Source organism: Drosophila arizonae, chromosome X (genome assembly GCF_054131065.1).
Source record: "Drosophila arizonae isolate 15081-1271.41 chromosome X, UAZ_ARI_1.0, whole genome shotgun sequence".
NCBI lineage: Eukaryota > Metazoa > Arthropoda > Insecta > Diptera > Drosophilidae > Drosophila > Drosophila arizonae.
Window position 1 is genome coordinate 21,926,654 of NC_142927.1, and position 14,179 is coordinate 21,940,832.

The 14,179-nt window shown below is 36.8% G+C and overlaps 1 protein-coding gene and 1 long non-coding RNA gene across 6 annotated transcripts in view; one reads left to right on the forward strand and one right to left on the reverse strand.

Annotated features, from left to right (window-relative positions):
- Window positions 1–14,179, forward strand: part of RhoGAP19D (Rho GTPase activating protein at 19D) — a 47,054-nt gene that overhangs the window by 17,031 nt on the left and 15,844 nt on the right. For 4 of the 5 annotated variants that reach the window (XM_089475372.1, XM_089475376.1, XM_089475375.1 and 1 more), the window contains exons 2-4: window positions 2,477–3,061; window positions 4,557–4,868; window positions 5,069–5,601. In XM_089475372.1, the coding sequence (XP_089331498.1) occupies window positions 2,837–3,061; window positions 4,557–4,868; window positions 5,069–5,601 (1,070 nt within the window). In that variant the 5' untranslated portion in view covers window positions 2,477–2,836. Of the gene's footprint in view, window positions 1–2,476; window positions 3,062–4,556; window positions 4,869–5,068; window positions 5,602–6,929; window positions 14,178–14,179 lie in introns of those variants that run through there. The other variant, XM_089475378.1, reaches the window with a different exon arrangement.
- LOC108619854 (uncharacterized) lies at window positions 4,963–5,965 on the reverse strand. The gene is made up of 2 exons (XR_016271237.1): window positions 5,627–5,965; window positions 4,963–5,542 (listed from the first exon to the last, which is right to left on the reverse strand). It is a non-coding gene; the product is annotated as an uncharacterized LOC108619854 (long non-coding RNA).

Genomic DNA, 14,179 nt, shown 5'->3' on the forward strand with positions numbered 1-14,179 from the left:
ACATGTTTTTTTTTTTGCATTTCTCATTGTAGCAACACGAACTTTGAGTCATTCACAAATTATTTGTGACAATTTCAGATATACTGCGAGTCATAAACCATCCAAAGTATCATAAATATACCCATGACAGGGTAGACGTAATTTGGGTTAACTTGAATCTGAACTAAGTCTTATGTTATCTAACCAAACGTAACTAACATATTGTCGCGATATCTTTAAGGACACGTACTTCTATGATACTCCAATCTTCATTTGCAAGAATCTATTGAAATCTATATCGAACTATGCTCACATATATGATATGATATGCTATTCTACAGTTATGTAGAAGTCTGAGTCACAGCTTGAGTTTGCTATAGAGCATCGAAAACTTTGGATTATTTTGAGAAAATCGATTAAAATCGATAACAAACATTCGTTCTTTTTGACTTGTTTCACATGGACTCATGCATATACTCTATAGGTATATACCTATATATAGATATGTTTTTTAACTTTAGTCTATTTCCATGAAACTGATTAAAATCTATATCAATATGTAGCTCTTGACATGCATTTAGATGTCGATATATAAACTCCTATGTAAATAATCTATAACCCAAATGGACTGTATATCGTAGGTATGCCATATCATCGTATAATTTCCAGGAAAACGCTTAAAATCTATAGCAAATCTTAGTTTTTTTTTACCTGTATAGGTCTATTTTTTTTAGTATATCTAGTCTAATCTAGTTTTAGTCGGATACCATTCCTTTTCAATGCATTTTTTCTTCAAAGGTTTCAGGGTATCTCCCAGTCGAATCGTACACCTGCTCAGCATTCGCTTGTCAGTTTCTGGATAACTTTTCAATTATTGCAAAGTTCAAGTCACAAATACCTACGCTATGTTAATTGCAATTACTGTGTCTCTTTCACCTGTGCAGGTGGAAAGGTGCGACTAGGCGTGTTACACTTTTCAACTTCGAGCGCCGTTTGAACGGTCAATGACTCGCACACACAGTTATGATTTATTTGCGGGTTAGCTAAGCGCGAATACATTAGAGAGACAGCGTGACACGCCCACGGGGAGGCTGGCTAAAATGTGTGTAAATAACATTTATGTGGAGACAAAAGTTGTCATATGTCGCTTTCTCTGTGAACAGCATGTCCCTTGCATAACCATACAAAGTCGTCCATTGATGGGTGTTTACTGTATTTGAGCCGTCCATCAAATGATCTGCATAACTGTTCATCTAGATTGTGGCCAGCGCATTATGCAGTCGGTTACACCCGACTGCGCTGTTCTGACTCGAATTTCTTTTGTTTTTATTTTGTTGTTTATTTATTTTTATGATGACCATTGTAATTAAAGCCTTAAAGCTTTTGGGGCTTTTTATTGTAAAAAGCACTTAACTAACTGTACATCGAGGGCCATAGAGTTACATAGTATTATGTGTCCGAGTCTCGACGACCAGGCCGGGCCTGAACTTGTGTGATAATAAAGAGACGAGGCAACAACAACAAAACAATACAACCACCGGGAGATGCTCAACTGCTTAAGACCAAAAATTAAACCAAAACTGCGGGTTAATACCCTTTGCTCTGCCAGTTAGCCAGTTAAAACTTCGGACTTTTGCTTAACTGTAAAGAAATCTTAAATGGGAAATATTACAACGTTTGCCCACACACAATTAAAAGCGAAAAATGTGTACAAAGAACATAATAAAGTGTCTGAAGCTCTCTTTGACCTGATGTCGTGTCACACACATCTGTGTGCTCCAAGAAATGGTTGCGTGAAGAACTTCTTTTGGCTAATGATGTCATCTCCTAAAAGCGTCTTTCTATGCACTTCTCATAGGTGCGAGCACTGAAAGAATTGACTACTTATATTTGTAAATTCTGTATATAATATGTAAAATAGAATATACATAATATTATGTGGCTTATCTTAGCTAAGATCTCAACTAAGATTTGTCAAAGAATGTTAGATGTATCCTATAAATGAATTTTATTAGATGATTAATAATTAATAATGTAAACGTCTTTCCATGCGATTCTCATGGCTTCAATTAAAATTTATCAAAGAATGTTAACAAACATTTTCTGATTTTATATAATTTTATAATCGTATATCACGTTAATGAATTACATATATTACCAGATTAATAATTTATAATGTAGACGAACAATTTATTGATTTAGTATATCTGTATATTTGAGGGATCGTTTATACCTTTTATGAATAACAATAATGAATTATAAATTATTCATTATCAATTAATTTTATGTTTATAAATAATTAATTAATTATATTATGTAACTGATAATGTCAGCGCCTTTCTATGCAATTCTCATGGGTTTCACTAAGATTTGTGCAAGATTATCAAGAAACCATTTGCTGATCTTACATACATCTGATAAATCGTAAATGCTTTTAATGGATAATGAACTTTGTGAATTGGTTAATAATATGCAAATTGTATTCTTATTCTTTTAGGTCGCAGCCATAATCGAATCGATGCAATAGGAACGTTACAACTCAATTGCCATGCGCTTGTCAGGCATTACAATGGGCGTCCTGACGCCTCAGAGCCACAGAAAACAGCAAGTTGTCCACTCTGTGGCTCGCTGCTGAGCTGAACGTATTTAGCAGCAAATGAAGGTGCAGCACGTAGCTAGCGAAGCCGCCAACCAGTAGCAGGTTGGCCAACAAGCGACACAAGCCAGCCGCAGCAGCAACAACACCTTCAGCTCTGTAGCAACTCCTCCTGATAAAGAGCAGCCCCAGCCGGCAGCAGCAAGAGAGGCGCAAAAAAGAAAATAAAAAATAAAAACAACTTTGCAGCTTTAACCGAAAATGTTACAAAACTCGAATGCAACAGCCGCAGCAGCAGCAGCGGCAGCAGCGACGCCCAGCACAGCAGCCGCTGCGGCAGCGGCAGCGAACAATGCAGCGATAGCCGCGTCATCGATACAGCCCAAGCTGGTTGTCATACGAAGGCGTCAGAATCAGGGCTTCGGTTTTACGCTGCGTCACTTTATTGCCTATCCACCGGAAGATGATGCCGCCAGCTGGCCACAGGTAAGCGTCGCAAGGCAATCCAGCTGGGCTGCGATGGGGATGGGTGGGGATAGCAGGGGGCAGGGCAGTGGCAGTGGCAGTGGCATGGCATGGGCATGGTCAACTCAGCCAGTTGAGAGCGAGAGCCTGGTGTGCCAGAGTCTGCCTGCATCCATCTTCAATTAGTCATCAATTGTGCCTTGCCACTTTTGCTTTTCGCGGTCTGGCAATGCTCACTTCACTTCACTTCGGCTCTGCTCTGCTCTGCGCCGCGTCGCAGCTGCGCCAGTCACATTTGCGCAGTCGCCGCCGTTACGTGAGCGCAAAGCACGCGCCGCCTATTCAAATGGCAATCGCTGCTTTCTTTTTGCTCTTTGCCAAAACTGTCTGAAGTATGCCACATGCGTCAAAGAGCTTGCAACGGCAACGGCAGCGCCAACAGGCAGCAAAATTTTCTACATTTTTAGAGATATTTGCAATGCAAAAAAAAAGAATTTATAGTACTTAAAATGAATTCAATTTAATTAAATATCATGTGCATTAAATGCTGATAAAAGAAAGTCCAATTTCCGATTGCTTGATTAGGATTTTGTATTTTTATTTTTTTTTATACTTATAAAAAGTTTGTTTTGATTGCATATTATTCCTAAACTTCAAATAAATAAGAAAATGCATATAAAAATATACAAAAATATATAATTTAAACAAATTACAAAAATATTAACATACTATTTCAAAGAATTTTATATTTTAGTTCATTTTAATTTTTACTTGTTTAATGTAATGCAAAGCTTTTTCCAGTTTTTAAAACTTTAAATCTAATTCATTTACTTTCTATAAAGCATATATTTCAATGAAATCCTTTTCGATAGCATAGGGTATCTCCGAAATGATCAGCTTCCAGTTGCCATTTGCTCACAGCCTCTCTTGTGCTCCCACTCCTTATATATATAGTTTATATGATATTTTTTGCATTGTATACGAAGCGCGTTCATTGCGCTCTCTTTCCTCTGCTCTTTTGGCTCTCTGAGCCGCTCTCCTATTTGCCATTAACTATACCCTGTAAACAGTAAAAGTGCATCAAATGGGGTATATTGTTTTTGCCTAAATAAAGTTGATTAAAAAAATAGAAAATTCTTTATATATATATTTATATATATTAAAATATAAAATTTATATGATATTTAATTAAAAATATATTTCATCGTATTTTACAATATTAAATTTATATTTAATTTATTATAAAATTAATTCTATATGGCAAACAAATATGAATTAAATATATCGAAATGATAGACTTATGGAATTCTTATATTTAAATATATAACTGAAATATGTATCTAAAATATTTGCTATAGAAGCTTATAAAGCGTATCTGCTAGCCGTTCATAGTGGACTGGAGTAACCTTGCTTTTTTATATACATATATATAAATATATATATTATTTTGTTGTTGTTGTTGTTGTTTTCACGTTTTTGTATGTTATTTTGTTTTTGCTTTTTACGTTTTGTGTAGGAAGCGACAAACGCAGTCGGCGGCGGCGGCAACGTTGGCGGCAGCAGCGGCGGTGTCGTCGGCTTGGAGCCAACGTCACCAACGTCGCTGCCGCCATACCAAGTGAAAGCGATGGAGACCATTTTCATCAAAGAGGTGCACGCGAACGGACCGGCTCACCACGCCAATCTACAAACGGGCGACCGGGTGCTAATGGTGAACAACACGCCGATCGCTGGCATTGCCTACAGCACAATTGTGTCGATGATCAAGCAGACGCCATCGGTGCTAACGCTGCACGTTGTGCCCAAGGAGTGTGATGTGCTGCAAATGGTGAGTGCGCCAAAAAAAAAAAAAAAAAAAAAAACAAAAACAAAAAAAAGCAAATAAAAAGAAGCTAAGCTGAAGCAAAGGCAAAAGAAATGTGTAAAGTTTAGTAAATGAAATCATATTGTGATCGAAAGAAATATCGCATCGTAACTAGTGTAGCCCTCTAATTCGTTATCCGTTCCGTTTGCATGTCGTCTCTGCAGCACTACACGAGCATTGCCCACACGCCGGAATCGAACCGCCTAACGATGTCCGCACAGGCGCCACAGCCATCGATGGGCGCTGGCCACACAACACATTCGCCGGTGCTGCTGGCAAATGCCGGCGGTGCCGCCGGCATCAAGTCAACATTTCCACAGCAACAGTTGATCTCATATCCCGCTGTTGCCGCCAATACATCCTCGACAGCATCCTCTGTTTCGCCAGCGACACCGCTGCACGGCGGCAGTCGCTCCGGCAGCATCACCAGCAATGCCAGCGGCAGTGGGCTGCCCACCAACAATAGTAGCCATCATCATCAGCATCAGCATCAGCATCATCATCACCAGCAACAGCAGCAGCAGCAGCAGCATCCGCAACGTCATCCGGCGCTTGCAGGCGGCAGCAGCAGCATCGACTTTGGTGACATGGCCCATGGCATGCGTCAGCATCAGCATCAGCAGCAGCAGCAACAGCAGCTATACCACCATCAACAGCAACATCATCATCAGCAGCTGCTGTCGAGCAGCTTTATGCGGTAAGTGTAAACTATTTCAACTCACCTGGGCCATTGACGTCAGCGTGTTCCCAAAGCCAAAAACCGGGCACTTGATGTGTGTGTGTGTGTGTGGAGGGGGAGGCAGGGGGGCAATCCCCCTCGGTACAGCATGTGTGAGCGAGGAGCTGGGGTATTGGAGCTTGGGGTGGGATACCGAGCAATGGCAGAAACGGCTGTTAATCTTATCAGACGCCAGTCGGCAGGTTGTGGCGACGCTCTGCCCACTGGCGTTTCTCTTTCGCCAAAGCAGCAAAAATGACAGTGTTTAGTGCAATTAGACAGGCCAGCGGTCGTTGCCAACTGGCACAGTGGTACGCAAATGCCGGCTCTCTCTGTCCTCAGAATACTTCTGAAATCAAACATGTGAAACTTACACACACACACACACACACACACAAACATGTGATATACAAACCGCATTTCGTAGCATGCAAAACACTGAGATTCTTAGCGTACCGCAGCGCCAGGATGAAGAGGCCGTAGCTCTTGATGCAGCTCCAGCCCAAGCGATCGTTGTATACGGCCATCATACAACTGCGCAGCTTGAGCCAAGTCTTGGTCACATTACTTGGTAACAGCATATTCACGATTATTCTATCTTTGCGTCGTACAAATAAGTAAGTGGTATTTCGGATTTTACATGCTTTCCGTGGGATAACGACGAAAATTTTGATAATGAGAATTTCACAAAATTTGTCAAAGTCACCGTGTGAGGAAATCAGCAGAAAATGAAATGAATTTGCTCTCCCACTAAAATCAAAAGAGTCGATAATGACGTAAAATGCCTATATAGGCGATGTAGAGAGATTTGCCTTGGCACTGCGTTTTTCACGAAAATCTAAAATAATAAAAAATCGTGTGAGCAAATTTGCAGAAATTTAATAAAATATATATTTCGCTGAAATCGGTAGATAATGACGCAATATTCCGATAAAGATATACGATAAATATTTTTAAAGAGAGAGAAGAAAAGAAAACACTATTTAAAAGTTATAATAAATAAAATAAATAAATGTATAAAATTTTCACAATATGAAAAATATATAAAATTAAAAACAAATAACAAAAATAATGAAAATAAAAATAAACGGAAAATAAATAAATAAATAAAAAATAAAAACTAAATAAATAAATATGTATATGAAAATTATAATTAAAAAATTAAATAAATATATGAATAAAAGATAAATAAATATAAAATAAAATAAATGAAGATCAAAATACAAAAAAAAATATGTACAAACAATTTTATTTTATTAATTGAAAAAAAAAAAAAAAAAAAAAATACAAATACAAATACAAATAATAATATGAAAAAATTTATAAAATATCTTAAATTGAAATGGATATAAATTAAAATGATTAAAAGTTTTGTAAAATTTAAATCGACTTAAATGAAAATAAAAATAAATAAATCAAATATATGCATATATTACAGAGCTCTGGCATGTGGGTTTTATGTTGGCAAAATAAATAAACAAATTTCAGCAAATTACATCTTTATCTCTATCTAAATAGTTATTTAAGTGTTTTTTTTTTTTTTTTTGTTTTTTTTTTTTCTATCATAATTTGCATACTTGCGTACCACTGCCGCGCCTGCCAATGCTAATAGACGTACATACGTCGGATGTTTCATAAATATTAATTCGCACTTGCACACTCGCTCACACAAACACACACGCACACTCTCGCGTGCACATAGACGCATACATATACATACATGTATAAGCAAACTCATTCAGCAAAACAAATTGACAGTTTACTGGCCAACAGCCTTTGGCGCCGTCGCGGTTCCAATGAACTTGATCACACTGTGTGGCATTTGATTTATGGTGACATCAACAGACTACCTACCTTTACCTCCAATACACACAGGTGACGCTGTGCGTGCGTGTGTGTGTGTGTGTGTGTGTGTGTGTGTGTGTGAATGCATATTGTACATTATTTCACTTTCATTAAAAATAAAACGAAAATTTCAGTGTCAGACAAATAGTTGACAATTCAATAATGCGATACTCGAAATTTGCCATATACAAATTATAATAGCAATTGCTCTAAATGTAACTTGAGCTAAGCTCAGCAATAATAATTAAAAGCAATTGCAAACTGTTGGCGATGTTTGCCAAATTTACACTCATCGTCCCATTTCCCCTGGGCAAGTTGTTCGCATTTTGTTGTTGTCCAGAATTTTTGCAGTCATTAATTTACAAACATTTGCACATGTTATAACGATATGTGTACAAGCATCTATGATAATTATGGTGATGGTGATGATGATGATGGTGATGATGGTGATGATGATGCGTCGATACTTTGACCGACGCACACAGCCAGACAGACAGACGGACTGACCATAAAAATTGTAGAACACCACACAGCAGATAAATGTGGACGTCGTCTGTGACTACCACACGGTGATTTCATCATCATATTTAATTTTTACCCCATTTATTGCTAAGCTTTTTTTTCGCATTGTTCAAGATGTGCAAAGAGAGTATATTGGTTCGGTGTAATGTGCGTGGGAAGCCGCGATGAGCTAAATATTACAAAATTGATACATAGATACGTAGATAAGATGAGGTATATATGTAGGTATAGTAGTTACATAGATATGTATATGAATGGATAGATATATGATATACAAAGTTTACAAATGTACAGATTTATGTGCATATTAATTTATATGAAATAGAAATAAGGATTCATATCAGGGACCGTAACGATTATAATTTTTATAGCAAAAAATTAAAAAATAATTATTCTTTTTTTTGATAAATAAAAAAAAAATTAATTTCATATGAAATAGATATATAGATGCATAGATAGTAGGTATATGGGTATATAAAATATATAGATGTGTGCATATATATAGATATAGTAGATGAGATGAGGTATATATGTAGGTATAGTAGTTATATAGATATATGTATGTATAAATATATAAAGATTGTTGATGTATAGATTTATGTGCATATTAATTTATATAAAATAGATATAGAGATGCATATATAATATCTATTACCTTTTAGGCATATATGTAGATCATCTGCAGATGTATGCATGTATGGCATATATATATATATAGTATATCCCCTTCTTTAGTTTTTTTTTTATACCCTGAACCCATTGAAAATGGGAAATCAGGGTATAATGGTTTTGTGAAAAAGTATGTAACGGGCAGAAGGAGGCGTGGCAGACCCCACAAAGTATATATATTCTTAATCAGCGTGACGAGCTGAGTCGATATAGCCCTGTCCGTCTGTCCGTCCGTCCGTCCGTCCGTCCGTATGAGTGCGTCGATCTCAGAAGTTACAAGAGCTAGAGAGCTGAAATTTGGCATGCATACTCGTGAGTACCATACGCAGTACGAGTTTGCTTTATTTGTTCGATAAATCGTCAGATAACTTTTTTATCGAGAATAATCGAAAAATTGATTTTGTTTTTTTGGCCTAATTTGAACATTTTTAGACCTGGAGTCTTCAAATTTGCGTTGTATATAAAGTTAATCGGTACAAAGATTTTGTAATTTACAGATTTTGGATACCACGCCCCCTTCACCCCCAATTTGTAAAAGACGCATTTCAAGTACTACAGACTTAGGCTTTGAGATGTACACACATATTCACCATATGATTACGCCCTAAAAGTTTTATTAAGATCGTATGTCTACAAAAGAAATTATTCAACAAATAAATTCTCATAATATTGCCCACACTGCAGCCCAAGCGCAGTCGCTGCTTACTGCGCAGTTAGCAGAGCGCAGGCTTATGCGTGCGTGTGGATGCATGTGTATGTATGTGTGCATAAAAGAAGTGCAGAATGATTAGAATATCAGCTTGGAGGGTTCATGGTATCTCCTAGTCGAGCAGTCTCGACTGGAGCCTTCTTACTTGTTTTATTATCCAAGTCTAGGCATTATGCAGTTGGTTGTGCTCGTTTGCAACATTCTCGCTTGCTTCATTGTTTTATTTGTGCAGTCATAATTAAGCACAATAGTCGTATTAAATGTACGCAGTACAAAATATATTTCTATTGCTTATACACAATGTATAGACATGATATAATATAGTGAGCTCCAATATATCCACACAATTTGACACCATCAGCTTTGCTGTCAGCGATTATTGTAATACATGTTGAAAGTAGAAATCATTCAAAATTAAGCGTGTTCAACTGAATCGGAAAAATATATACATACATATATATGCTATACGGCTTTCGACATTGTTTCAATGCTTTTGACACAGAGAGTTTGCTTGTGATATTTATATCAGAATCAATGAATTCATTTTATAGATTTAAGGAATAATATTAGCAAAGGCTGGGAAATACTTAAGGCTATTTTTGCATGGGATTTTTGGTTAAGAAGATTTCATATATTATTTCTTCAGGGCATTTATTGACACTAAACGAGCTATAGCAGAAAAGACTAAATCAGAGGGTTACAAATATATTTCGAAATAGAAGAGTGTTTGTTATTGCATAAATATGATAGATTATCTTCAAAATATTGATAGATGCTATGCTCACTTTCATATGGATATAAAAACCCCAGCTAGATTAGAAAACTATGTCCACAAAATATGTTTAACATATTATTTCCATAGTCAACGACTTAATTGAAATTAAAATCATATATTATATATACAATATTATATATGCACATATACATCCAAATATTTATATAGGCATCTTATAGAATGCTCATTTAATCTTGGAGCTAACTCAGCTAATTAATTTTGCTCACACTTTTGTTTGCATTTGGGCGAATGAATGCCTTAATGATGCTACCTCGACAGGCATCAGAATCAATTGATCCGATAATGTTTTGTTTTGTTTTCATTTCATATTTTCTTCTTCTCAGATGTTTTCCCATCATATTTTGTGCTGTGTTGACTTTTTGACTGCGTCTTGATTTAGCAATGACGACGAATGCAGTTCAACAATAATAAACACATGCATAAAAATGGCATTGGACATTTGGACATTGGCTACTGGGCGAACTTCCTGTTTTCACTCTTTTTTTGTGAATAGGGCAGACAATCCTCTAGAGAGAGAAAGAGAGAGAGGGAGAGATATGATCGCGGCTCTAATGCAGAGTAATTGTGTTTTTTATTTGATTTTTTAGAAAGTAGCAAACGAAATTATTACTGATTCAGTTTTTTGGAATACAATTTGAGTGTGAGTTTGCTGAGATGGTGGCTCTAATATATTATTATATATGAATCTTGATTGTGTGAATGCAGATCAATGAAAGTTGTTTTTTTTTCCCAAGCAATTCAAGTTGGCAAACAAAATGTTTTGATAGTAAATCATGTTTATAATGAATTTCAGTCTGAACAATCAAAGTAAACTTTGGCAATGAAATTTAAGGTATATAGAGATAGTTTCTGTATTATTCACATTAGAACCGATTACTCCATATGAATAGAAATGTAAATCTGCGCTTTCAGCTAACTCAATGCTTCCATGTTGACGGTTTGGCACGTGTCGAATTTGATTTGAATTCTTTTCGTTTTCTTTATTATTATGACCATTTATCATTTCTAATTACGTGCTGGCAACTTGTTGCGAAAAGCTTTCGAGCTGAGATAAGTGGCTGGAGAGACGGTCGCGGCGTACCACCCACTGAAATACACATTTCGAATGTCAGCTAGCTGCTCGACTTGACTTTCTAAATGAACTCGATTCTTGTCTGATTTCTGAATGGTGACTGAATGCTATCAAAATTAAATTAGCTCCCATTTCGATGGGATTTTCTTGAATGAATGCTGAAACTGTTGGAATTTGTGTTTGTAAAACTAGAAATACGATGGAGCGAGCAATCAGTTGCTAACCAAGAATCAGCTGAGCTCCCAGCTGAACTCGCATCTACAGAGCCCCAGTCAAGGTCAAGTTTTTCAGATAAAGTCGGCTTGAGGCTGTGTAATATATATTCTTACATAATGAAATATATATTATATAAAAACAAAAATTTATACAAGTTAGGCGCGTTCTCTGTAGAGCAATCGTGATTAGGGGCTTTGAGTCCTACTCTAATGGAAATGAATAGACTTGGATTCAATACATTAATGTAGTTTATATACAATCGAATTTTTCAGTAACATTGGGTATAAACTCTCTCGTCAGAAAATGATATGATAAAGTTAATATGAAATACATATTTTATATTATTTATGTGTCATATAAATCCTTTATAAATTCATGATATTCCCTACATAAAAATATTTCAAAAAATTTTGAAAAAATTTTCTATTTGTCATCGATGCTTCGTCGTATAAATTGAACTTTGAATCTCTTTCCAAATGTCTTGTATTCGAAATCCATTTATGTTAGTTAAATGTTATCTAAAGCGAGCTATATATACATATTTCCACATGTTCGATCCAGTTTGAAGCCTTCCTGCTACTTGAGTCTGTTCCCCAAGCATGGGAGACGCGTGTGTGAGAGTGACTAATGCAAGAAGCATTGAGGCAAAGCAACAGCTAAATCGTATATGCAAAATCATCAATGCAAAAAATAAACAAATGTGCATGTGTACATACACATACATACACATATGCACATTTATCTGTATAAATATTCGCAAACATAGGTGTGTGAGTGTTCGACAACAACTGAAGCGAATGCATGCGAATATTTGTTAGCGCTCCATTGTTAAATGATTATGACAAATTTAATTGAATTTTGTGCAACTCAAATGCACACACAGTGAAAGAGAGAGAGAGAGTGAGGGGGAGAAAGATAGAGAGAGAGAGAGAGAGAGTGAATGAAAAGAAGAAAAACATTTCAATCACTGCGAATGACAATTCAATTCATTCGCCCAACACTCGCACACCCAACCTCCACTCCACCCACCCCAAGCCCAGCAGTGCTGTTAGCCTCCTCCTGCTGCCACGGCCACGCCCACATGCAGCGCTGCACTGCCACCTATAGCGACAGCGAGACTCAAATTGAGATTCAGCTGCACTGGATGGCAGCTGAAGATGAGTTTTGAGATTAAGACTGGCGACTTGCATGATAATGATCGCCATGGGAAAGGAGATGAAGATGGAGAAGATGATGGTGCTGATGCTGATGGTGATGATGATCAAGACGATCGTGCTCGCTCTTGCGCATACAACTGCTCATACATACAGAGACATATGTAAATTATTGGGCTACTTGAGCCAATGGACGGCCTGTAATTGTATTATGCGTTCACTCTCATGCTGATCGCAAGTCCGTGATCAACTACAAAGCTACAAATACATGAAGAGATTAAAGCAGAGAGAAGGAGAGAGAAAGAGAGAGAGAGAGAGAGCGAATGAGTATTATGAAAGCAAGAAAGAAAGTTTTGCCTTAGCACATTGAAGTTTAAATACTCTTTGTAGATTACTTAGTTACACAATGATCACATTTATAAGGGGTATATGATATATGAGATCCTAGCTAAAATTGATTATATATAATATTATATTATATTATAGTAAGTCAATGTAGGCTTAGTTATGGATTGTTATACATATATAGTTATATATACTAAAAAAGTTTAGCATATGTAAAAACTGAAGATATAACGGCCTTCATACTTACATACATATATATATATATCCTTGTGTAAATACCACTTGACCTTACATCCTTGCGAGCTTTGTTTTGCGTGTACCGAAATTTCAGCAACATGTTTGATGGATGACTACAGTGTTCAAGGCGAACAAGAAATAGACACACCATATTACATACTCACATACTTACATAGGCACAGGCACAGTGGTACACTACAGCCATTTTTTTTTTTTTTTTTCAATTAAAAATTTGTGTAATTTTGTATATACTATATTATATATTTTTAAAAGTTTTCCTGACTTAACCCAATTCAGTTAAATACTACTACAAATAATATTCTCTATCAATATATTAGATCAAGCTGATAAAAGGCACTTCAATAGAGATGTGTAAAGGCCCCTCTCAACTGATCCAATAATATGCATAACTCTTCATTAACTCTAACCAATCTTAAAGCCTCTTCAAGTGTGCGCAAATTCAGGCAGGTATTATTGCTTTCGCACCACTGTGCCTGGTCAAATTTCTGACGAACTTTGGCTGACAATTACACTGAGGGCCAGAAACAACGCACAGTCTCTGTCTGGAGTTACGTTTTCGAGTGGGCCAAGCACATATGTATCTGGCCAGCCAGATGGGTGATACCACGGATATCGATGAGTGCCCCCACCCCACACCCCCAACCCTTCTCTCCAGCCATACAAATAGCCCGGCTCCTGTTTCTATCTTTGATTTTAGTCCCTAATCGAATTTGCTAGTTTCGTGTTCGTCAACAAATCCAACTAGTTGTATACTCTTTTGGCTATACATATATGTGTGTGTGTGTGTGTGTGTGTGCTTGTGTCTCCCATTGCAGCGCATCCATTTACACTGTGTTTGTGTGTGTGCGTACAATGAAATATTTTTGCGCTATGCGCGTGGCACAATTGCTTATAAAATAAAAGAAAGAGCGTTCAGTTCTGTGGCCGTTCAGTGGTTGGGTGGGTCGTTGGGTCGTCGGTGGCTTGACGGT